This window comes from Halichondria panicea, chromosome 17 (assembly GCF_963675165.1).
Source record: "Halichondria panicea chromosome 17, odHalPani1.1, whole genome shotgun sequence".
NCBI lineage: Eukaryota > Metazoa > Porifera > Demospongiae > Suberitida > Halichondriidae > Halichondria > Halichondria panicea.
The window spans coordinates 4,746,909-4,773,911 of NC_087393.1; the positions used below are offsets into that span (position 1 = coordinate 4,746,909).

General features: G+C 41.5%; 1 protein-coding gene across 5 annotated transcripts; it reads right to left on the bottom strand.

Annotated features, from left to right (window-relative positions):
* Positions 1-4,871: 4,871 nt before the first annotated feature.
* LOC135351685 (adhesion G-protein coupled receptor G2-like) lies at positions 4,872-26,368 on the bottom strand. 5 transcript variants are annotated; one of them, XM_064550755.1, is made up of 19 exons: positions 25,775-26,368; positions 25,541-25,706; positions 25,285-25,488; positions 24,821-25,219; positions 16,196-17,717; positions 16,107-16,145; positions 15,879-16,019; positions 15,771-15,824; positions 15,512-15,611; positions 14,921-15,246; positions 14,080-14,126; positions 13,728-13,967; positions 13,279-13,547; positions 13,064-13,199; positions 12,683-12,838; positions 12,539-12,597; positions 12,258-12,472; positions 5,180-5,375; positions 4,872-5,096 (listed from the first exon to the last, which is right to left on the bottom strand). In XM_064550755.1, exons 1-19 carry the CDS (start codon positions 26,049-26,051, stop codon positions 5,056-5,058), a joined length of 4,587 nt encoding a protein of 1,528 aa, XP_064406825.1. In that variant the 5' UTR covers positions 26,052-26,368; the 3' UTR covers positions 4,872-5,055. The 5 variants fall into 5 exon arrangements, with proteins under 5 accessions (XP_064406825.1, XP_064406826.1, XP_064406828.1 ...); XM_064550756.1 differs by lacking the exons at positions 12,258-12,472; positions 12,539-12,597 and adding exons at positions 5,562-5,773; positions 5,829-5,887 and having other exon boundaries at positions 25,775-26,360; XM_064550758.1 differs by lacking the exons at positions 12,683-12,838; positions 13,064-13,199; positions 13,279-13,547; ... (6 more) ...; positions 16,107-16,145; positions 16,196-17,717 and adding exons at positions 21,172-21,327; positions 21,554-21,689; positions 21,771-22,042; ... (6 more) ...; positions 24,231-24,269; positions 24,319-24,772 and having other exon boundaries at positions 25,775-26,355.
* Between the last annotated feature and the right edge of the window lie 635 nt (positions 26,369-27,003).

Here is a 27,003-nt window from a genome sequence, read left to right on the forward strand (position 1 = left end):
CCTCACTAACTCAGTGGGCACTCGGATGGAGCCGTTGGGTGTTTTAATACCAGTGAAATATGAGTCATCGTTCCCATCTTGTTCTACCTCTTGGACTATCAGTTCTGTAGAACATTATATTGCAAAAGGTGCATACAGTAATGAACACACAACTATACGTACAGTTGTATAATTGAAGACCGAAACGTATAATTATAACACCCTTTATTTATTTGAGATGAAAAGTAGGAGTACTACTAGAGAAACGAACATTTCCTGTTTACAGCTACAAACATTATAATTAATGGTTTCTACAGCTACTCCTTGAACAACTAATTGGAAAAATGAGTTGTGATAGCATGTACCTCCTACGTTTCGCACAACAGCCACTTTCTAACCCATACCAATATTTGATGCCCTAAGGCCGTCTTCATTTAGAGCGAGCACATTAAATGCCAGCTGCTCAATGGTAGCAAGCAGTGTACTCCCGACAATGGCACTGGACTGTAGTGTGTGTGTGCATGAGTGGGCTTGTATGAGTGGGGAGGGAGGTTGTACAAAATGGTAAATATTGCATGCCATAGAATAGAAATAAATACACACATCAACATACCTGAGTAGTGTTCAGTGATTGTTCCAGCAAGTCATCACTCACTTCCAGAACATCCTACAAGAAATAGTTACATCAATGACATTCAGTTGCTGACAAATCGTCTGTACTCACCTGACCAAACTGTTGGCTGTCGTTGAACTTCTCGCCGCCCGATTTACAATGTCACTGAGCAGATACATAACAACTCTCCTGTCAACTTGTGTACCATTCCTCACCACCAAGTCTCGTAGAAAAGTAGCTGCTTGATCAGGAGGCTAAAATTGGAGATAGAATTTTACAGAATTATGAGGTATGCACAATATAATAAAATAGTAGATGAGAATAATATACTCACAAGATTGTAATCAATGTGACTTACTTTTTGCAGAATGGCTCTCAATTTTTCACTTTCATTTATCTAAGGCCGGATAGCAATGAAAAAATATACAAATTTCTTAGTGTACTTACAATGCTTGAAACAATTGAGATAGCAGATTCCAGCTCTTTTCCCAAAGATGAATCATTGCTGGAATCAGCTGGAGCTATGGTAGTTGCCGTCACTTGATTAGAGCTTGTTGACATCACCTCTTCTGCAGTTGTCATATCCGAGGTAGTTGGCGTCACCTCTTCTACAGTTGTCATATCCAAGGTAGTTGGTGTCCCCTTTTCTACAGTTGTCATATCCGAGGTAGTTGACATCACTTCTTCTGCAGTTGTCATATCCGAGGTAGTTGGTGTCACCTCTTCTGCAGTTGTCATATCCGAGGTAGTTGACATCACCTCTTCTGCAGTTGTCATATCCGAGGTAGTTGGCGTCACCTCTTCTGCAGTTGTCATATCCGAGGTAGTTGGCGTCACCTCTTCTGCAGTTGTCATATCCGAGGTAGTTGGCGTCACCTCTTCTGCAGTTGTCATATCCGAGGTAGTTGGTGTCACCTCTTCTGCAGTTGTCATATCTGAGGTAGTTAACGTCACATCTTCTGCAGTTGGCGTCATATCTGAGGTAGTTGGCGTCACCTCTTCTGCAGTTGTCACATCAGAGGTAGTTGGCGTCACCTCTTCTGCAGTTGTCATATCCGAGGTCACCTCTTCTTCAGTTGATGTGGTACCCATTGATGTAGGCTTAATGTTTGAATCTGAATAGCAGACATTGAAAACAGTTGCATTTGAGTGATTGTCCTTTGATAGTTGACTGGACTTTTCTGCACTTAAATTGTTGGTAGAAATTCCTTTAAACTTTTCCAAGAGTTGAGTGATGTTCAGTGGGGCTGTAGTTGCTATGCGACTAGCTTTCGTGCTGTTAAGCTCACAGCCGAAGGTTGTACAGTTGAGACCAAACACTATCTTGTGATCATCAGAGCCACCAGAGCAGTCAGTAGATACGCCACCATTTCTGATCTCTTTATTCCAATTAGTTGAGCTGAATGAGTGTATCAGAATCTTATACATTATTTTAGCAAAATACCTCAAATTTCCCTGATCAAATCCATCCTCCAGTAGACTGATGCTGGTTTCATTCACAATCAAGCTAATAGACACATTGTCCAGTGTCACTACGTCTCTCATTCTATTTGGGTATAAAAAAACCTGTTGCAGCCATCTTATCTGCAGTCCATCTCTGAGATAGTCATCTCCGCACACACTTATCTTAAATGACTGAACTCCAGTGCAATTGCAATAGGGAACATCATAGTCTCTGATTCGGATCGTAGGATCATTAGTTGGTAATCTATTGTGGTACACTAGAGGAATCCAAGTGCCGTCTCTGTTCCAGTTGCCTAGCGATACCTCTATACCCTCATTAATGACGTCAATCTTGTCACAGCCAACTGGGGCCAAATCCAGCACATATGACAGCTCTCTGTGTAAGAGAACAGTTACACACATGTAATTATAGATGTGCAGATATAAGAAACACTAGCTCACATTCTTGGGTTACTGGTTTCGCAATTCATCAGTGGTAGTTGTTTATCAACAAGAGCTGAACCATTGACTACCTTCAAACGACATCCTCTTGTTCTGCCTTCATCCAGCCTAACAGGGCGGGACACCACACCCCTTGGTTCCCCTGCCCTACCTCCACAAAACTGTAGAGGACCGGCACAATTTCTTGTGAGTCGTCGACTGCTGTTAGTGTAACAGCTTCTTGGATTACAGTATAATGTGAAGATAATGCATTGACTTACTTGTTAAAGAGATTAAAGGAACTATCGCTATCAAATATAACCAGCAAATTGCTGATTTCCCAGCAGTTGCACAATCCACCGCCATGTTCTGGCTGTACTATTCTCAGCTGCACAGCATCAACATTGTCTTGATCAAAACTTTGTAGAGTATGTTCAGTTACATTATAGTCAGCATCTGTATAAATAGTACAGTAAGTAAGTAGAAAATACAGTGCAAAATTTACCAGTAGTCATTGTCTTAAGAGTGCTCCACCACTGGTCAGGTATCAATGACTTATTGACCCTCTCCAGCCATCGATACTCCACTCTAACAAATGCAGGACCAGGGTAAGTTAACCCAGTGCTACAGTTGAGGGGCGAGTTATTCGTGACAGTTATATTGAGTGAGAAGTTAGAACATCTTGCTCCTTGAGAGAACAGTACAATACTACAAGCCAGCACTAACACTGCAAGTTGTCTCTTAGTCTGCATTGCTACTCTGAACTACGGTATATAGCTACATTGAATAAGCACTCACTACAGCTATACTATCTGTAGAAGTCCATAAATTAAGGTTATGATAACTTCCTATATGAAATTTGGGGAAACACTGTTATGAAACACTATAGTCTATATGCAGGGAACAATGACAAATGAGTAGAATGAGTACATGATTAGGTATAATTATGTCTCATTGAGCAGCAGTATACAGTATTGCTACTCAGTATAGCTATATTGAATAGTTTAATGACTTTCTTGAGATGTCCATAGGTTATGATACTTCCTTAAACACTATTATGAAACACACCTAGATCTAAAAACATACAGTTGCGATAAATAACAAGCCACACACATTAGTGGAACAATGACAAATGAGTAGTCTGCCAAAGGTACGTGATTAGGTATAATATTATTATGTCTCACTGCAGTGCTCATACAGCATGCAGCGTGGGACACCACTCTGCAGTGTGCTACCATGCACAAACCCTCAATACACAAATAGCACAATAGACAAGTTGATAACTCACCAAACCATTGCTCCTTTTTCCCTATGTATTTACAGAGGCTTCATGGGCTGGTTCAGTTTTTCACCCAAAGCATAATTCAACTCCACATCATTACCTCAACATGGTGGTCGCAAGTAGGGGTTGGTAGATTAATTATGCTCGAGATATTACCTATATGCTATTCTTTTATGCTCAGTTAACAGAATGTATTTTCAAATTGCCTACAAATTGCCTATTATTCCCACATTTCCCTCCAAAGCACAACATAGACCCCATGTCATTGCACAAGTAACATCAATAATGACACATGACTCATCTATTAACACTTTCATCACGACCATCGGGCCCACGAATGTTTATACTAAGATTCATACTGACCTGTACTTAAAAACCTTGCCTATTTATATTATGCCAGCATAATTCTCACCAAAAAGTCATCAGTGCCTATTATGCTGAGACTGAGAAGAAGATCTACTAACTCTATTGCTAGGTATATCTTCTTTAATTCCCACTAAGCAACGTTTCTAATCACTGTTGGAGAAACTGTTGGAGTTCGATGTGATGTCCTCTGATGGCAGCTTTCATGGTCATCTTGGTCCCGTTAAATTAACTGGGGATCTTCTACAAGAACCAAAATAATCGTTGAGAGGTCCATTACAAGTGCTGCAACCTCGGCCATGCATTTAATGGAGAGTTTTTGACGGACTTGGTTTGTCTTCCAAGCGTCTTCTTGATCAAATTTCCCATGCAAATGTGGATCAAACTATTTAGATATTTGCTAAACACACATTTTCTCAATCGATTGGAGGTTAATTCTTTCTGAAGAAGTTAGTATATGCAGAAGATTATCGAGTACCTCAAGCTCGCAATGAAGGAAGACACTACAGATATGTTGCAGATTGACACTTTAATTTACACGATTTGTTTCAATCCTCGGGTTTCATGACGTCACACAATACAATGCAGTAAACGGAGGCCTCAGGGTAAAGCTGCAGATTGAGAATAGTAGCCGTTGCCTTCCTTGGGAGGGCATAGTTCAATTCACATGGCTTTACCTCAGCACTATAAGACGTCCTCGTAACAGCACATAATAATTGTAATTAATTCTACCGACAACCTTTGCCCTCATTTCAATATCAGAATCAGATATTGCTACACATATTACACACATGACTTATATACACACATGAATTCTTTAACTATAATTATAGAGTTTACTGACAAGAAAAAAAAGGACATGATATTTGAGACACACCTTATAATTATACAATGTTCAGCAAGGTAGACAGTTATTACATTTCCAGTGACGTCATCAATCCTGCACTCCACTGTTCCCAATGCAGACATCTTGATCTGTGCATATTATGTAGAATTCATTGCAAGCATTTATATTGAGATTATTTATCACTGCACAAGATCACAGTTTTTCAGTTCACCTGATTTGCCCTGAGGGTATCTCATGGTAATGTTGAAAGCGAACCCATAGTCAGGTGTAGTAACGTCAGGAGTCTTGAACCGTTCTGTATCCAGTGACACACTCGACTCATAAGTCGTTTTCGATATATTAGACTCCAGCTCGTAAATATTTGGTGAGCTATGTTGATTTATAGAGGGCGTCTTACCATTGCTTGCCTGCAAACAGAGTTAGTATAACGAGTACACAGTATAAGCTGACAAAAAAAGTTGGTTATTACAGTCACCCTTGGGCAGACCAATAGTGGCTGTAATAAAGTAGTGGCATGCTACCACAAACTGTCAATGGAACGCTCTATTGCTTACAAGGTGACCATAATGGACAATGTAATTGTGTGAACTCACTGAACTGCTGTTTCTGAATGACAAGTTACTAAAGTAACTGCTGAGAATTTTAGACTCTGACACTTTAATCCTCCACCATTTTGAGTAGGCATCTCTCACTTGCTTGGAGAGAGGCACAAATATGACGAAGATGGCCACTCCTTGGAAAGTAACAAAGATCGTGAAGATGTACGCCAGCGGGAAAAGAGTAGGGACCTCGAACACCAGAAGACCTGTATCAATGTTTGTTCTTGTTATGTCACATGACGAACTCTCTATTAGCCTCACCAATGATCCATGTCAGACCCATGATGGTTACCAGGGAAACTGAAGACTTTAACCAATATCTACGCAAGTGTACATAATTAATACAAATGGCATAAAAGTTGATTAATATGCAATTTGACAATAAATTTTATTCCCATACTTTGTTCTCTGTATTCTATTCTTGTGTGTTTCTTTCTTTGCATGTCTGTTCATAATCACTAGTGCCATGATGAAGAAGCCAATATTTGCCAAAATGACCAACACAACTGGTACAATGAACGTCTGTATAAAGTAGCCATGATGGTTCAACCAGCAGCTGCAGGATACGACAAACACACAGTGAATCCCCTAAATGTAGACTCAATGAAATAAGGACACGTACCTCTTATAAAACAACAACCCAATCCCAACCAATTAAGATAGAAGCACATTGAAAATATACCCTTTATGTAACTAAGGACATGCCAATAAACATACAATTCCATAAAAAAATCAGCACACTTCATAGAATTCGGCACAATTTAATTTCTCTGCACTCTAATCTTTGAGATTATAATTCCTCCTATAGATATGCACACTCACACAGCGGTCTGTTGGGTGGTGGTCTCATTGTCTTGAGTGCTGTTAGTGACTTCTACATAGCCATAGCCATAGTCTGCCTCAGGGTACAGAGTAAAGCCCAGGGGAACACAGAGACCCATATACAGCAGAGGGGCACCTGCAAACACAAATACATTAAAAATTGATGTCGCATGTATAATCTATGTACGCAGCTACATTGGCTATAGGAAGCGTTAAACAAAGAACTTACCATAACTGAAAATTGTGAAGCCGATTATGTATCTCTTCTGATTTTTGACAAAAACTTTGACGAGGGCCACATACAAGACCACCCCCTCCATGAGCATCCACATGAAGGACACCAGGAACAAGTAGTGCATGAGAACTGCTGCCGTCCGACAACCAGGATCCACCACACCCCCTCCTCCGTGAGGGGTTATCCCACTCACAAATATCAGCTGTGCCAGAATTAGACTCACACACAGGTTGATGTGGATGTAGTTACGCATGCTCCAGAGAGACCTGTACAACACACACAATAATTAAGTAGCCTCGTTCAAAGTTTATTTGCCTACATGTATTTGATATGAAATTGAAATCGGGAACAGGCTACAATACAAAATTCAGCTAATATTCTTGCATGCATTGTCAGAAACCAAACAGAGCTATAGAATGCTTACACAACAGAACCTCTATGAATTAAAAGGAAGCTGTTTAAAAGGAAGCTGTCTAAGAAGTGCAACCACATAGTTACCTTAGGCATGCCAATGCTAGAATGGTTGTTAGCATGGCTAGTACAGAGAATGATACACCAATGTAGCCAATCAGTCCCAGTACGAATGCATGCACACCTCCCACTATGGGCTGAGAGCTGAGGAGAATGGCAAAGTTGGTGAGATGTGTGCACTCGCACACAGTGTGTGTGGAGTTAGAGAGACTGTCATTTCTCTCACAGCCTTTAGTATTCCATCTTCCATTGACTAACCGAGAGTCACTGCACGAAATAAGAATACCAATATTTAGAAATGAATATTGGGAGGCTTCTATTTTATAGAAAATTGATTGCAGTAATCAATGGATATAAACACTGAAAGGGAAATGGTAATTAACTTCATACATCTATGGAAACCAATAAGTAAATAGTGCATACAACTATTACCTATTCCTTCCTCTTCTGAAGTCCCAGAAAACACACTTCATTTTACTGTTATCCTATATAATAGGAACAGAAAAATTACTTTACACATTGCACTGGGAGCCCATTTATAGAGGGCCATTGTTAAAAAGTACTTCAATTTGTACATGCATGCACACTTATATATTATATTGCAGTTGGCCTTTTTAGGGGTGGCCTCAAAGTGGGTTTCCACTGTATGTAGCTGTACAAATGCTTCAGTTGTCCAAGAGGGGAAGAGAATACCGGATCCCCTCTCCTCGTTAACACTAGCCTGGTTACCAGCTTACCTGCGCGAACTGTGAGGAGTGTTTCAGTGTGACAATGACTGGCTGACTGAGCTGAATGTTGGCTGTGTTACAGATCTTGTCCCCACACTGCAGACTGGTGGAGACCACTGGAGATGCTAACACAGTGTCCCTCTCTCTCGGCAGAGTCCCGGGCAGCAGTCCACTCATGTTCCTGTAGTAGACTGAGGCCACAGTGACTGGTCTAGTTCCAATACCCATCATCCTCACTAACTCAGTGGGCACTCGGATGGAGCTGTTGGTTGTTTCAATACTAGTGAAGTATGAGTCGTCGTTCCCATCTTGTTCTACCTCTTGGACTATCAGTTCTGTACAAAACGTGCACACAGTAATGAACACACAACTACGTATGGTACAATTAAGAGAGTCTTTAGGACCTGTTGAAGTGAAACATGTGTATATTGTAACACTCTTTATATGAGATTAAAAGTAGGAGCACTAAAGAAACGAACATTTCCTGTTTACAGCTACAAACATTATCTTATTAATGTGTTTATATAGCTACACTTGAACAAAGAAAGGAAATATGAGTTGTGATGGCATGTACATCGTACGTTTCGCACAATAACCACCTCTCTAATCCATACCAATATTTGATGTCCTAAGGCCGTCTTCATTCAGAGCAAGCACATTAAATGCCAGCTGCTCAATGGTAGCAAGCAGTGTACTCCCGACAATGGCGCTGGACTGTAGTGTGTGTGTGTATGAGTGGGCTTGTATGAGGAGGAGGGAGGTTGTACACTAAATAGGTAAATGGTCCATGTCACGGAATTATGTTAAATTACACACACATACCTGATTAGTGTTCAGTGATTGATTCAGCAAGTCATCACTCACTTCCAAAACATCCTATAATAAATGCTGACAAATGCATTCAGTTGTTGACACAACGGGACTCACCTGACCGAACTGTTGGCTGTCATTGATACTTCTCGCCCGATTTACCATGTCACTGAGCAGATACATAACAGCTCTCCGGTCAACAGCTTCTGGACCCTTCCTCCTCACCAAGTCTCGTAGAGAAGTAGCTGCTTGACTAGGAGGCTAATTGGAGATAGAATTTTTTTACTAATTATGAGTGTATGTAAGGCATGAGAGTAACAATTCCCACAAGATTAGAATGTGACTTACTGTTTGCAGGATGGCTCTCAAGTCGTCATTTTCATTTATCTAAGGCAGAATGACAATCAAAAAACATGCAAATTTCGCATTGCACTTACCATGCTTGAAACATTTGAGATAGCAGATTCTAACTCTTCGTCCAAGGATAAATCAATATCCGAGGTAGTTGACGTCACCTCTTCTGCAGTTGTCATATCCGAGATAGTTGACGTCACCTCTTCTGCAGTTGTTATATCCGAGGTAGTTGACGTCACCTCTTCTGCAGTTGTTATATCCGAGGTAGTTGATGTCACCTCTTCTGCAGTTGTTATATCCGAGGTAGTTGGTGTCACCTCTTCTGCAGTTGTTATATCCGAGGTAGTTGATGTCACCTCTTCTGCAGTTGTTATATCCGAGATAGTTGGTGTCACCTCTTCTGCAGTTGTTATATCCGAGGTAGTTGACGTCACCTCTTCTGCAGTTGTCATATCCGAGGTAGTTGACGTCACCTCTTCTGCAGTTGTCATATCCGAGGTAGTTGGCATCACCTCTTCTGCAGTTGTCATATCCGAGGTCACCTCTTCTTCAGTTGATGTGGTACCCATTGATGTAGGCTTAATGTTTGATTCTGAATAGCAGACATTGAAAACAGTTGCATTTGAGTGATTGTCCTTTGATAGTTGACGGGACTTTTCTGCCCTTGAATTGTTGGTAGAAATTCCTTTAAACGATTCCAAGAATTGAGTGATGTTCAGTGGGACTGTAGTTGCTATGCGACTAGCTTTCGTCTTATTCAGCTCACAGCCAAAGGTTGTACATTTGAGACCAAACATTATCTTGTGATCATCAGAACCACCAGAGCACTCAGTAGATATGCCACCATTTCTGATCTCTATATTCCAATTATTTGAGCTGTACGAGTGTATCAGAATCTTATACATTTAAATATATAGCAAACTACCTCAAATTTCCATCAAATCCATCCTCCAGTAGACTGATGCTGATTTCATTCACAATCAAGCTAATAGACACATTGTCCAATGTCACTACGTCTCTTTTTCTATCATGTGTAAAAGAAACGTATTGCAGCCATCTTATCTGTAGTCCATCTCTGAGATAGTCATCTCCGCACACACTTATCCGGAATGACTGAACTCCACTACAATTATAATAAGGAACATCATAGTCTCTGATTCGGATCGTAGGATCATTAGTTGGTAATCTATTGTGGTACACTAGAGGAATCCAAGTGCCGTCTCTGTCCCAGTTGCCTAGCGATACCTCTATACCCTCATTATCATTAACGACGTCAATCTTGTCACAGCCATCTGGGGCGAAATCCAACACATATGACAGCTCTCTATACGTGTAGGAGAACATACTGTAAACACAGTCTATATAATAATTAGACACTGTTTAGGGGACGTTTCTACATGATTTAGAAGCCCAAAGGGCTGGTTGTAGTATCCCTAACACAGTGAGGGTTCTACTAGCCCTGAGGACTTCTAGAAACTTCCTAAACAGTGTCTAAGCATTTTAGATCTATAGCAACCATGAGTATTTAGCCAATCATGTTCTTATCTAATCTTTGCTACATGATTTTTTAAGTGAAGTACATGATTTTCTAAGTAAGTACTAGCCTCCTTCACAAGGCCTGGAATCGAGGCTAAGTAAGTACATGATTTCTATGTTGGATAGAACACTTCCTTTAGCCAATCAGATTGCAGTATTTATAGCAAACATGATCTAAAGTCATGAATGTGCAGATATAAGAAACACTAGCTCACATTCTTGGGTTACTGGTTTCACAATTCATCGGTGGTGGTTGCTTATCAACAAGAACTGAACCATTGACTATCACATTACATCCCCTTGTTTTGCCATTATCCAGCCTAACAGGGCGGGACACCACACCCCTTGGTTCCCCTGCGCTACCATTACAGAACTGCAGAGGACCGATACCATTTCTTCTGAGTCGTCGACTGGTGTTAGTGTAACAGCTTCTTGTTCTGCATTATAAGTATAATGTAAAGTGTAAAGATGATACATCGACTTACTCGTTAAGGAGATCAAAGTAACTATTATCATCAAATATAACCAGCAGTTTACGGATTTCCCAGCAGTTGCACAATCCACCGCCATGTTCTGGCTGTACTATTCTCAGCTGCACATAATTAACGCTGTCTTGATCAGAACTTTGATTCGAACTTTGTAGAGTATGTCCAGTTACATTATAGTCAGCATCTGTATAATTATTATATAGATAGTATGTTTATCTCTTTCCTTGGCAATCTGTTGTAGAAATTACAACAATGGGTAAGGAATCGTTATGATGAATTAGATGAAGTTGTATGTGAGCTCCTCCCTGACAAACAAACTGTAGTCTAGGTAACCGCCTTATCAGTCAAGTAGGCTAAAAATCTGTGTCCTTTGATGTAAGCTTTGATGTCTCTTTGTGCATATGTAGTTATAAAAAAAAAAAAAAAAAAAAAGAAACCTTTGACTAGCTAGGAAGAGTAGCAGCAGTAGGCAGCAGTAGTAGTAGCAGTGCAAGCAGGACTAGACTAGATTAAAAAGTTGGTGGAAAGAATAACTGACCGTTTGGACGTCACCTGGCTGCCAGACTTTCATCTGGACTCTTCCCCCTGAGTAGCTGGCCTTTCTCTAAGCCACAAAACTGAGCAAGAAGCTGAAGAAGCAGCTAGACAGAGACATGTACCTAGCCTTGAGAATTGGGAGGCGTGGCTCAACTAGTTAGCCCAGCCCAGAGGAATTGTTACCGTGGGTACTGAACAACCGTAGAAGTAGGGCTACCCCTGGCTTTACTGAATTAACTAGCTGTGTCTGCTGTCTAGTTGGACCAGATTTAGCTAGATAATGGGGTAGAGAATAGTTGAGCGGTGCTGTGTGTAGCTTGAACTGTACTGGCTGGCAAGAATCTAGTAAGCACCCTATGCACTGATAACTCGTCAGAATGGAGGGTATGTTCTAGGGATCTGGACAGCTGTACATCCAAAGGAGCCAGGGAGTGCCAATCATCTTCTCCCAGTCTCTGACACGCTAAACAAAAGGAGCTAGAACTGGGAGTCCCAGCTAGAATTGCTAGCCGGATCTAGACTAATAGAATGACTTGGAGGCGTGGTGAGGCCGGATCCACACTAATTGATCGACCTAAAGACGCTCCTGTTCCAGATTTCACGAATGGCAAGGAAAGGGTTAAGCTGATAAAATTAAAACCTGATTATTACAGTCACCCTTGGCAGTATAGAATGACTGGTTCACAAGAAAGTGATTGTGTGAACTCACTGAACTGCTGTTGTTTCTGAATGACAAGTCACTAAAGTAACTGCTGAGAATGTCAGACTCTGCCACTTTAACCCTCCACCATTTTGAGTAGGCCTCCCTCACTTGCTTAGAGAGGGGCACAAATATGACGAAGATGGCCACTCCTTGGAAGGCAATAAAGATTGTGAAGATGTACGCCAGCGGGAAAAGAGCAGGGACCTCGAACACTAGAAGACCTGTATCAATGTTTGCATGTGCTTATTATGTCACATGACGAACTTTCTATTCAAGTATAGGCTCACCAATGATCCATGTCAGACCCATGATGGTTACCAAGGAAACTGAAGACTTTAACCAATATCTACGTAAGTGTACAAATGAAAAAGTTCGTTAATGTGCCTTATGAATACAGAAAACAAAGTATGCGAAACAATTAATTAGCATACTTTGTTCTCTGTATTCTGTTCTTGTGCGTCTGCTTCTTTGCATGTCTGTTCATGATCACTAGTGCCATGATGAAGAAGCCAATATTTGCCAAAATAACCAACACAACTGGTACAATGAATGTCTGTATGAAGTAGCCATGAGGGTTCAACCAGCAGCTGCAAGATACAACACTTGAAACACACAGTGAACCCCCTAAATGTAGACTCAATGAAATAAGGAACCTGATAGAAGCACATTGAAAATAGACCCTTTATATAGGAAATGTCAATAAACAGACACTTTCTAACTCAACCATAGAAAATCAGGACACAGAACATGGCACAATTCAATTCCTTGCCGGCATGTACTCTAATCCTGTATAACCTCTTAAGTGCACTCACACAGCGATCTGTTGGGTGGTGGTCTCATTGTCTTGAGTGCTGTTACTGACTTGTACATAGCCATAGCCATAGTCTGCCTCAGGGTACAGAGTAAAGCCCAGGGGAACACAGAGACCCATGTACAGTAGAGGGGCACCTGCAAATACAAATTAACTTAAAACGTTTACGTACGCAGCTACATTGACTATATAGGAAGCGTTAAATTAAGAACTTACCATAACTGAAAATTGTGAAGCCCATTATGTATCTCTTCTGATTTTTGACAAAGACTTTGACGAGGGCCACATACAAGACCACCCCCTCCATGAGCATCCACATGAAGGACACCAGGAACAAGTAGTGCATGAGAATTGCTACCGTCCGACAACCAGGATCCACCACACCCCCTCCGTGAGGGGTTACCCCACTCACAAACATCAGCTGTGCCAGAATTAGACTCACACACAAGTTGATGTGGATGTAGTTACGCATGCTCCAGAGAGACCTGCACAACACACACAATAAGCTAGTAGCCTCGTTCAAAGACCACATTTTCTCTAATTGCTATGGCTAACACAATAGAAAGTTCAGTTAATTATTGGTCAGAAACAGAACAGAGCTACAGCATTAACATTTTTATAAAACTGAACCTCTATAAAGGAAGCTGTCTGAACCACATAGTTACCTTAGGTATACCAATGCTAGAATGGTTGCTAGCATGGCTAGTACAGAGAGTGATACACCGATGTAGCCAATCACTTCCAGTACGAATGCATGTACACCTCCCACTATGGGCTGAGAGCTGAGGAGAATGGCAAAGTTGGTGAGATGTGTGCATTCGCACACAGTGTGTGTGGAGTTAGAGAGACTGTCATTTCTCTCACAGTCCCTAGTATTCCATCTTCCATTGATTAGCCGAGAGTCACTGCATGAAATAAGAATGCATTTATTAATTGCAATTGTCGAACACAGCTTCCAAAAATATCATGCAAGGTTGAAAGCAAAGTTATAGTGCACTCGACAGTGCTATTACCTACCTTCCTCGTTTGAACTCCCAGAAAACACACTTCATTTCACCGCTATCCTATAATAAGGAACAGAGAAACCACTTTATATGAAAGCACCGCGGGTGCTGATGCCTGGGTGCCTTGGTGGAGGTGTCAAAGCTACATAACATAAAGCTACTAGCAAGAGCTCATTATATCATGATGAACATTTTTGCATAAATTTTGCTGCATGGGAATCGCAGAGAAACTAAAAGAGTGGGTAATCATCAACCCATGATTGTTGTAAAAACGATTGATGCCAAAAGTCCAAGTCTAAAATGAGTGGCTGCATCAACAGAACCTTGCAGCTCTCTTCTCACTCTTGCAGCTACCAATAGCTAGCGTTCTAGTGCAGAGCTAACTACTAAGTAGAGTAGCAACACTCCATAGACAAGTTTTTCTATGCACTCTTCTGAAAAGGCTGCAATGGCATTCCAAGTAAGCAAAACTAGGCATAACTCGAGAACAAAGCATTATTTTGCAAATCCAAATCCAAGAAAACGTGACTAGAAGCCTATAGAAACTCTTACTTACACTTCATTGATCCTTGAGCAGCTGTAGCAGTCTACACACATACACACACAAACACACTACCGTATACCTCGCTTCTTGTGATAATGAGCACATTGCATGGGGAGCCCATTTATAGAGGGCCTTAGGGTAGTTCAATTTATACACACTTATATTGCAGTTGGCCTTTTTAGGGGTGGCCTCAAAAGTGGGTTTCCACTGTAGGTAGCTGTACAAATGCTTCAGTTATCCCGGAGGGAGGGGAGGGGAATACAGGGATCACCCCCTCTCCTCGTTAACACTAGCCTGGTTACCAGCTTACCTGCGCCAACTGTGAGGAGTGTTTCAGTGTGACAATGACTGGCTGACTAAGCTTAATGTTGGCTGTGTCACAGATCTTGTCCCCACACTGCAGACTGGTGGAGACCACTGGAGATGCTAACACAGTGTCCCTCTCTCCAGGCAGAGTCCCGGGCAGCAGTCCACTCATGTTCCTGTAGTAGACTGAGGCCAGAGTGACTGGTCCAGTTACATTACCCATCATCCTCACTAACTCAGTGGGCACTCGGATGGAGCCGTTGGTTGTTTCAATACCAGTGAAGTATGAGTTGTCGTTCCCATCTTGTTCTACTTCTTGGACTATCAGTTCTGTAGAACATTATTGCAAAACGTGCATACAGTAATATGGTACAATTGTATAAGAATCTCTTTGAGAACCTGTGAACTGAAGCATGCATGCATGTATAATTATAACACCTTTTATGAGATGAATCTGGAAAGTACTAAACTAACGTACATTTCCTGTTTACAGCTACACTAAACTACATGCAGCTGCAACAACTATTGTAACGAAAGGTAAGTGATAGCATGTACATCGTACGTTTCGCACAATAGCCATCTCTCTAACCCATACCAATATTTGATGTCCTAAGGCCGTCTTTAGTCGGAGTGAGCACATTAAATGCCAGCTGCTCAATGGTAGCAAGCAGTGTACTCCCGACAATGGCGCTGGACTGTAGTGTGTGTGTGCATGAGTGGGCTTGTATGAGGAGGAGGGAGGTTGTACAAATTCCAAGACAGACATGCACCATTTATGGTAAATGGTGAATACACACATGAACATTTATGGTAAATGGTGCATGTATTGGAATTACACACACACATGAACACACCTGAGTAGTGTTCAGTGATTGTTCCAGCAAGTTATCACTCACTTCCAAAACATCCTATAATAAATGCTTACAACGGCATTCAGTTATTGACACAACATCTGTACTCACTTGACCAAACTGTTGGCTGTCATTGATACCTCTCGCCCGATTTACCATGTCACTGAGCAGATACACAACAGCTCTCCTCTCAACAGGTTTTGGACCCTTCCTCACAAAGTCTCGTAGAGAAGTAGCTGCTTGACTAGGAGGCTAATTGGAGATAGAATTTCTTCACTAATTATGAGTGTATGTAAGGCATGAGAGTAACAATTCCCACAAGATTAGAATGTGACTTACTTTTTTCTTGATGGCTCTCAATTTTTCACTTCCATTTATCTAAGGCAGGATGACAATCAAAAAACATGCAAAGTTCGCATTGTACTTACAATGCTTGAAGTATCTGAGATAGCAGATTTTAACTCTTCGGCCAAGGATGTAGATGTAGATGGAGCTGTTGACGCCACTTGAATGGAACTTGTTGACATCACATCTTCTGCAGTTGTCATATCCGAGATAGTTGTCATCACCTCTTCTGCAGTTGTCATATCCGAGGTTGTCATATCCGAGATAGTTGTCGTCACCTCTTCTGCAGTTGTCATATCCGAGATAGTTGTCGTCACCTCTTCTGCAGTTGTCATATCCGAGATAGTTGGCGTCACCTCTTCTGCAGTTGTCATGTCCGAGGTAGTTGTCGTCACCTCTTCTGCAGTTGTCATGTCCGAGGTAGTTGGCGTCACCTCTCCTACAGTTGTTATATCCGAGGTAGTTGTCATCACCTCTTCTGCCGTTGTTATATACGAGATAGTTGTCATCACCTCTTTTGCAGTTGTCATATCCGAGATAGTTGTCGTCACCTCTTCTGCAGTTGTCATATCCGAGATAGTTGGCGTCACCTCTTCTGCAGTTGTCATGTCCGAGGTAGTTGTCGTCACCTCTTCTGCAGTTGTCATATCCGAGGTAGTTGGCGTCACCTCTTCTGCAGTTGTCATGTCCGAGGTAGTTGGCGTCACCTCTCCTACAGTTGTCATGTCCGAGGTTGTCATATCCGAGGTAGTTGGCATCAACTCTTCTGCAGTTGTCATGTCCGAGGTAGTTGGCGTCACCTCTTCTGCAGTTGTCATATCCGAGATAGTTGTCGTCACCTCTTCTGCAGTTGTCATATCTGAAATAGTTAGCGTCACCTCTTCTGCAGTTGTCATGTCCGAGGTAGTTGGCGTCACCTCTCCTACAGTTGTCATATCCGAGGTTGTCATGTCCGAGGTAGTTGGCCTCACCTCTTCTGCAGTTGTCATGTCCGAGGTAGTTGACGTCACCTCTTCTGCAATTGTCATATCCGAGGTAGTTGTCGTCACCTCTTCTGCAGTTGTCATATCCGAGGTAGTTGGCGTCACCTCTTCTGCAGTTGTCATGTCCGAGGTAGTTGACGTCACCTCTTCTGCAATTGTCATATCCGAGGTAGTTGTCGTCACCTCTTCTGCAGTTGTCATATCCGAGGTAGTTGGCGTCACCTCTTCTGCAGTTGTCATATCTGAGGTAGTTGACGTCACCTCTTCTGCAGTTGTCATGTCCGAGGTAGTTGGCGTCACCTCTTCTGCAGTTGTAATATCCGAGGTCACCTTTTCTTCAGTTGATGTGGCACCCATTGATGTAGGATTAATGATCTGTTCTGGATAGCAGATATTGACAATAGTTGTATTTGGCTGATTGTTTGGAAATGGTTCGGAGGAGCTTAAGAGTTGAGTGATGTTCAGTGGGATTGTAGTTGCTATGCGACTAGCGTCTGTTCTGTTAAGCTCACAGCCGAAGGTTGTACAGTTGAGACCAAACACTATCTTGTGACCATCAGAGTCACCAGAGCAGTCAGTAGATACGCCACCGTTTCTGATCTCTTTATTCCAATTTGTTGAGCTGTACGTATATGTATGAGTGTATCAGAATTTTATAGAGCTTAGTTCAAAATAAATACCTCAAATGTCCATCCTCCAGTAGACTGATGCTGGTTTCATTCACAATCAAGCTAATAGACACATTGTCCAGTGTCACTACGTCTCTCTTTATACCTGTGTATAAAAAAACCTGTTGCAGCCATCTTATCTGCAGTCCATCTCTGAGATAGTCATCTCCGCACACACTTATCTTGAATGACTGAACTCCACTACAATTATAGTAAGGAACCTCATAGTCTCTGATTCGGATCGTAGGACCATTAGTTGGTAATATATTGTGGTACACTAGAGGAATCCAATCACCGTCTCTGTCCCAGTTGCCTAGCGATACCTCTATACCCTCATTACTGCTTTCAATCTCGTCACAGCCATCTGGAGTCAAATCCAGCACATATGACAGCTCTCTGTGTAAGAGAACATACTGTAAAATTACGCACAGTGATAGACGTGCAGAAGAACACACACTCACATTCTTGGGTTACTGGTTTCGCAATTCATCGGTGGTGGTTGCTTATCAACAAGAGCTGAACCATTGACTACCTTTAAACATTCTCTTGTTTGGCCATTATTCTGCAGCCTAACAGGGCGGAACACCACACCCCTTGGTTCCCCTGCGCTACCTCCACAGAATTGTAGAGTACCAGTTCCATTTCTTGTGAGTTGACTGTCGTTGCATATGCTTTCTCTACATTCAATACATTTGTAAGTATAACATCAAGATAATGCTATTGACTCACTCAGTAAGGAGATCAAAGTACCTATTTCCATCAAATGTAACCAGCAGTTTGTTGATTTCCCAGCAGTTGCACAATCCACCGCCATGTTCTGGCTGTACTATTCTCAGCTGCACAGCATCAATGTTGTCTTGATTAGAACTTTGTAGAGTATGTCCAGTTACATTATAGTCAGCATCTGAAGATAGTATGTGTATATCATGTACTGTAAGTAGGATAGATCATTTACCAGTAGTCATTGTTTCAAGAGTGCTCCACTGGTCAGGTATTAAATTTCCTGTTTTCCACTCCAGCCATCGATACTCCACTCTCACAAATGCAGGACCAGGGTAAGTCAACCCAGTGCTACAGTTGAGGGGTGAGTTACTTCTTAGAGTTATCTTGAGTGACAAGTTAGAACATCTTGCTCCTTGAAAGAACAGTACAATACTGCAAGCCAGCACTAACACTGCAAGTTGTCTCCTAGTCTGCATTGCTACCCTGGACTACAGTACAGCTAGTCTACATTGAATAGTTCACTCTTTCAACACTCACTGCTATCTGGGGAGTTGATAAACAACTATAATTATAGTATTACACTTCCTCATTTATCATGCAAGTTGTTAGGGAAACACACATGTATATGAAACACACCCACACATAGATACAGTTGCAACAAAGCATACACATTAGTCTATAAAATATGCATGGAACGATAACAGATGACCAAAGATACATGATCATGTACGTCTCACGGCACCACTCAGTCAGGTATAATACCCGGAAACGTTATAAATAGCACTTGCAAAAACCAAACCATAACTAACCGTCTGTCCACTCACAGCTCCTATCATGATTCTAAAGAGAAGCCACCATAGCACACAGTCTTCATTATTAAGCCATTGCTCCTTTATTCCTATATGTATTTCCAGAGCTAGTTATATTATTGTAGAGCATTACCTCAACATGGTAGTTGCCAGACGGTCTATTTATGTTTGGCTATCGCACACTGATCAACTGCAAAGAACCAGAGTGGCTTTTTAAAGTTCAGAATACTACATGAAAATGTCTTGATATCACAAAAACATTGCTCAAACTGTGAACAAACGATCGCTGGCATTGAAAATGCTCAATATCTGTACGAGGAATACCGGACAATTATTCCCACACTCTTTCTAAGCAACGTCTCTAATCACTGTTGGAGAATGCATTTCGATGTGATGTCCTCTGATAACAGCTTTCATGGTCATCTTGTTCCCGTTAAATTAACTAGGGGTCTTCTACAAGGACCAACATCGTCTACAAGGACCAAAATCATTGATAGGTCCATTATATAAGTATTGAAATCTCGACCAGAGAGTTTTCGCCGGACTTGGTTTGTCTTCTAGGTGTCTTTTGACCCCAAATGTGGAGATCAACGATATTTGTCAAGCACACATTTTCTCAACCAGTTGGAAGTTGATTCTCTATTGACTACAAATGAGACCCCAAGCTCGCAATGCAGATATATTGCAGACATTTTTAACCTATCTGTTACATGAACTTATATTTCAATCCCAGCATAATTATTATGACGTCAAACATTACCATTTTCAGTAAAAGAAGGCAGGCCTCGGGGTCAATTAAGCTGCCGCCTTCCTTGGGAGGGCAGAGTTTAATTCACATGGCGTACTAAAGACGCCTCGTAACAGCACAAAATAGTTCTACCGACAATCTTTGCCCACATTTCAATGTCAGATGTGTTATAAGTATACAAGTATTAATCTGCATGTGTACACTAACTTCTTAAGAGTTTACTAACAAGAAAAAAACGACTGAGACACATCTTATAATTATACAATGTTCGTAAGGTAGACAGTTATTACATTTATGGTGATGTCATCAATCCTGCACTCCACTGTTCCCAATGCAGACATCTCGATCTGTGCATGTGTAGAATTACATTGCAAGCAATGAAAGATACATATCACTGTACAAGATCACGGTTTCAGTTCACCTGGGTTGCCCTGAAGGTGTCTTATAGACATGTTGAAAGCGAACCCATAGCTAGGAGTAGTAACGTCAGGAGTCTTGGACCCTTCTGTATCCAGTGACACACTTGACTCAAAAGCCACTTTCGATATACTGGACTCAAAAGCCACTTTTGAAATACTAGACTCTAGCTCGTAAATATTTGGTGAGCTACGCTGATTTGTAGAGAGCGTCTTACCATTGCTTGCCTGCATGTATAACAGTACGTGGTTTAAAGCTAAACCTGATTTGAGAATGACGGTTCACAAGATGACCACAATAGACAATCTAACAAAGTGATTGTGTGAACTCACTGAACTGCTGTTCTTTCTAAATGACAAGTCGCTAAAGTGACTGCTGAGAATGTCAGACTCTGCCACTTTAACCCTCCACCATTTTGAGTAGGCCTCCCTCACTTGCTTGGAGAGGGGCACAAATATAACGAAGATGGCCACTCCTTGGAAGGCAACAAAAATCGTGAAGATGTACGCCAGTGGGAAAAGAGCAGGGACCTCGAACACCAGAAGACCTGTATCAATTTTATGTCACATGACAAACTCTCTATTAGTCTCACCAATGATCCATGTCAGACCCATGATGGTTACCAGGGAAACTGAAGACTTTAACCAATATCTATATATGTAAGTGTACATAATTGGATTAAAAAAGTGCCTTTTAATTTTATTCGCATACTTTGTTTTCTGTATTCTATTCTTGTGCGTCTGCTTCTTTGCATGTCTGTTCATGATCACTAGTGCCATGATGAAGAAGCCAATATTTGCCAAAATGACCAACACAACTGGTACAATGAACGTCTGTATGAAGTAGCCATGAGGGTTCAACCAGCAGCTGCAGGATACAACAAACACACAGTGAATCCCCTAAATGTAGACTTAATGAAATAAGGACACCTCTTATAACCAGCTCAACTGATAGAAGCACATTGAAAATAGACCCTTTGTGTAGGACATGTCAATAAACATAGAAAATCAGGACACAGAACACGGCACAATTCAATTCCTTGCCGGCATGTACTCTAATCCTGGAGATTATATAACCTCTTGAGTGCACTCACACAGCTGTCTGTTGGGTGGTGGTCTCATTGTCTTGAGTGCTGTTGGTCACTTGTACATAGCCATAGCCATAGTCTGCCTCAGGGTAAAGAGTAAAGCCCAGGGGAACACAGAGACCCATGTACAGCAGAGGGGCACCTGCAAACACAAATAAAAGTGTTGTTGTAAATTTACGTATGCAGCAACATCGGCTATAGGAAGGTTTATTAAAGAACTTACCATAACTGAAAATTGTGAAGCCGATTATGTACTTCTTCTGATTTTTGACAAAGACTTTGACGAGGGCCACATACAAGACCACCCCCTCCATAAGCATCCACACGAAGGACACCAGGAACAAGTAGTGCATGAGAACTGCTACCGTCCGACAACCAGGATCCACCACACTCCCTCCCCCGTGAGGGGTTACCCCACTCACAAACATCAGCTGTGCCAGAATTAGACTCACACACAAGTTGATGTGGATGTAGTTACGCATGCTCCAGAGAGACCTGCACAACACGAATAGCCGCATTCAAAGTCCAAGTTTTCTCTATTTGCTATAATTATGGCTAACACAAGAAGTTCAGCTAATTATTGGTTAGAAACCAAACACTATATTTATAACAGAACCTCTGTAAAGGAAGCTGTCTGGAAAAATACCAACCACATAGTTACCTTAGGTATACCAATGCTAGAATGGCTGCTAGCATGGCTAGCACAGAGAGTGATACACCAATGTAGCCAATCAGTCCCAGTACGAATGCATCCACACCTCCCACTATTGGCTGAGAGCTGAGGAGAATGGCAAAGTTGGTGAGATGTGTGCACTCGCACACAGTGTGTGTGGAGTTAGAGAGACTGTCATTTCTCTCACAGCCAGTAGTATTCCATTTTCCATTGACTAACCGAGAGTCACTGCACGAAATAAAAATGTATTTATTGGCAGTAATTTAAATTGGTCAAACACTGAAATAATACAAGCAGCTTTCATGCAAAGTTGAAATGTCCTAAAAGTAAAGCACTCAACAGTACTACAACTGTTACCCACCTTCCTAGTTTGAACTCCCAGTAAACACACTTCATTTCACTGCTATCCTATATATAATAAGGAACAGAGAAACCACTTTCTATAATGAGCACATTGCATGGGGAGCCCATTTATAGAGGGCCTATGGGGTAGTTCAATTTATACACACTTATATTGCAGTTGGTCTTTTTAGGGGTGGCCTCAAAGTGGGTTTCCACCGTAAGCTACAATGCTTCAGTTGTCCAGGAGGGAGGGGAAGGGAATACAGGGATCACCCCCTCTCTTTGTTAACACTAGCCTGGTTACCAGTTGAGCAGTTACAGCTAGAATACACACACACACACACACAGTCAGCTTTATGTATCCTTGTGTAGCTACGCCTCGAGGCATAATACGATTGCAGTGTTATAAATAAATCGAACAAATTATGTTATTAATTTTAGTAGTGCTGATAATTAAGCAAACATTCCACTGTAGCTGCTATCCATACCCACTGATACCACCAGCCTTCTTGTGCCCAGATATTTATATATATATAAGTTGGTTTCCACTGTATGTAGCTATACGTGTACAAATGCTTCAGTTATCCAGGAGGGAGCTAGGGGAAGGAGGGCTCACCCTCTCTCCTCGTTATCACTAGCATAGTTACCAGCTTACCTGCGGCAACTGTGAGGAGTGTTTCAGTGTGACAATGACTAGCTGACTGAGCTGAATGTTGGCTGTGTCACAGATCTTGTCCCCACATTGCAGACTGGTGGAGACCACTGGAGATGCTAACACAGTGTCCCTTTCTCCCGGCAGAGTCCCGGGCAGCAGTCCACTCATGTTCCTGTAGTAGACTGAGGCCACAGTGACTGGTCCAGTTCCATTATCCATCATCCTCACTAACTCAGTGGGCACTCGGATGGAGCTGTTGGTTGTTTCAATACCAGTGAAGTATGAGTCATTGTTCCCATCTTGTTCTACCTCTTGGACTATCACTTCTGTAGAAGATTATTGCAAAACGTGCATATAGTAATGAACACACAACTACATACGGTACAATTGTATAAGAATCTCCGAAAGGTAAATGAGTTGTGATAGAATGTACATCGTAACGTTTCGCACAATAAACACCTCTCTAAACCATGCATACCGATATTAGATGTCCTAAGGCCATCTTCATTTAGAGCGAGCACATTAAATGCCAGCTGCTCAATGGTAGCAAGCAGTGTACTCCCGACAATGGCACTGGACTGTAGTGTGTGTGTGCATGAGTGGGCTTGTATGAGGAGGAGGGAGGTTGTACACTAAATATGTAAATGTTGCGGAATTATGTTAAATACACACATGACATACCTGATTAGTGTTCAGTGCTTGTTCCAGCAAGTCATCACTCACTTCCAAAACATCCTACAGTAAATGCTTGCAATGGCATTCAGTGGTTGACACATCATCTGTATAATACTCACCTGACCAAACTGTTGGCTGTCATTGATACTTCTTGCCCGATTTACCATGTCACTGAGGAGATATATAACAGCTCTCCGGTCAACTTTTGGACCATTTCTCACCACCAAGTCTCGCAGAGAAGTAGCTGCTTGACCAGGAGGCTAATTGGGGTTTACATAATTATAAGGGTATGTAAGGCATGAGAGTAACAATTCCCACAAGATTAGAATGTGACTTACTTTTTGCTTGATGGCTCTCAATTCTTCACTTCCATTTATCTAAGGTAGATGACAATGAAAAAACATGCAAATTTCTCATTGTACTTACAATGCTTGAAACATTTGAGATAGCAGATTCCAGTTCTTTGGTCAAGGATAAATCAATGCTGGAAGTAGCTGGAGCTGTTGGTGTTGAGGCCACTTGAATGGAGCTTGTAGAGGACCCTCGGACAGATGTGCTTGCAGAAGATACTCCAGTAGGACTTGGACTATGGGAAATAGTTGACATTATCTCTAATTCTTTGCCCATTGAAGTAGCAGATGTTATACTAATCTTCAGTTCTGGTTGTGCTGTAGTTGACTGATTGCCTGGAACTGGTACCAAGATTGATGGTTGAGTGATGTTCAGTGGGACTGTAGTTGCTATGCGACTAGCCTTTGTCATTATTCTTTCACAGCCGAAGGTTGTACATTTGAGACCAAACATTATCTTGTACATGTGATCATTAGAGCCACCAGAGCAGTCAGTAGATACGCCACCATTTCTGATCTCTTTAATTGAGCTGTACGTATATGTATGAGTGTATCAGAATCATTAATAGTCAAAATACCTCAAATTTCCCTCATCAAATCCATCCTCCAGTAGACTGATGCTGGTTTCATTCACAATCAAGCTAATAGACACATTGTCCAATGTTACTACGTCTCTTTTCTTATCTGTTTTTAAGTTAACGTATTGCAGCCATCTTATCTGCAGTCCATCTCTGAGATAGTCATCTCCGCACACACTTATCCTGAATGACTGAACTCCACTACAATTATAGTAAGGAACATCATAGTCTCTGATTCGGATCTTACTAGGGTTATTAGTGAATAATATATTGTGGTATGCTAGAGGAATCCAAGTGCCGTCTCTGTCCCAGTTGCCTAGTGATACCTCTATACCCTCATTATTGTTGTCAATCGGGTCACAGCCATCTGGGGTTAAATCCAGCACATATGACAGCTCTCTGTGTAAGAGAACATACTGTAAAGTTACGCACAGTGATAGACGTGCAGAAGAACACAAACTCACATTCTTGGGTTACTGGTTTCGCAATTCATCGGTGGTGGTTGCTTATCAACAAGAGCTGAACCATCGACTACCTTTGAACATTTGCCATTATTCAGCCCAACAGGGCGAAACACCACACCCCTTGGTTCCCCTGCGCTACCTCCACAGAATTGTAGAGTACCAGCTCCATTTCTTGTGAGTTGACTGTCGTTGCATCTGCTTTCTCTACATTCAATACATTTGTAAGTATAACATCAAGATAATGCTATTGACTCACTCAGTAAGGTCAACATTGCCATCAAATGTAACCAGTAGTTTACTGATTTCCCAGCAGTTGCACAATCCACCGCCATGTTCTGGCTGTACTATTCTCAGCTGCACAGCATCAACGTTGTCTTGACCAGAACTTCGTAGAGTATGTCCAGTTACACTATAGTCAGCATCTGAAGATAATATGTATACATGTTCGGTATAGAAAATACAATGAAAAAATATATAAAGCAAGATTTACAAGTAATCATCGTCCTAAGAGTACTCCACTGGCCAGGCATCAATAATTCATTGTCTCCAGCTGACTCATCATGATCATCCGACCCGACCCACTCCAGCCATCGATACTCCACTCTAACAAATGCAGGACCAGGGTAAGTCAGCCCAGTGCTACAGTTGAGGGGTGAGTTAGTCACGAGAGTTACATTGAGTGAGAAGTTAGAACATCTTGCTCCTTGAGAGAACAGTACAATACTGCAAGCCAGCACTAACACTACAAGTTGTCTCTTAGTCTGCATTGCTACTCTGAACTACAGTACAGCTACACGGAATAGTTTAATGACTTTCTTTAAATGCTCACTTCTATCTCTGGAGAATTCTATAAATAAATAACTTCCAAATAGTTTAAATAGGGAAACACTTCACCTGCACACATATACAGTTGCAAACAAAATAACAATTAAGCTGAATGCAAGTGAGTAGTCGGCCAAAGATGATTAGATATAATTTAATGTCGAGGTACATGTAATAGTTGTGACACATGCATGAGTTCCACATTGGATATATTGGCCGAGTAGTGACGTAAGCTCTCACTGTGATCAGCGTGCGACACCAGGCACTCAGTGTAAAAACCCTCACAGTAATGATAGGCACAATAGACCAGTTGATATGCAAAACTCACCAAACTATAACATACTGCCACAGTCTTCATTTTGTATTAAGTCATCACTCCCCTTTATTCCTACATGTATACTAGACCTAGATCTATTCCAGACGGATGCTTTATTAACCCTTAGTCTCACGGGCCATACTCCACAATCTGATACTGGTAGTATCAGATTGTGGAGTATGGCCCGTGAGATTAATTAACCTGTCTGAGAGCATAATTCAACTCTAAAGGAGACACTCATTACCTCAACATGGTGGTTACAAGACTGAGAAGAAGGTCTACTCTATTGCTAGGTACAGGTATCTTCTTTACACTATTTATGCTTGGCTATCTGACACTGAGAGAGGATCAAGATCAACTGCAAAGAAACAATATCATTAAAAGTGGTTTCATTAATGAGGACCGCAGTGCACGATATTCAAAAGCCGATGAAAATGAACCTTCTGGAGTTAACAAAGTTCTCAAAAATACTATAAAATGTCTTGATATCACAAACATGGCTCAAACTGTGAACAAACGATCACTGGCATTGAAAAATGCTCAATATTTGTACGAGGAATACCGGACAATAATTCCCACAC

Bases quoted from the DNA above. Each gene is read 5' to 3' on its own strand.
- LOC135351685 (XM_064550754.1), bottom strand. From the start codon at position 26,051: ATGCAGACTAAGAGACAACTTGTAGTGTTAGTGCTGGCTTGCAGTATT. The intron at 7,363-7,527 runs GTAATAGTTGTA...TATTTCGTGCAG, and splicing joins TTCAGAAGAGGAAGGAATAG to TGACTCTCGGTTAGTCAATG. The intron at 6,124-6,389 runs GTGAGTGTGCAT...CGTATCCTGCAG, and splicing joins ACCACCCAACAGACCGCTGT to CTGCTGGTTGAACCATCATG.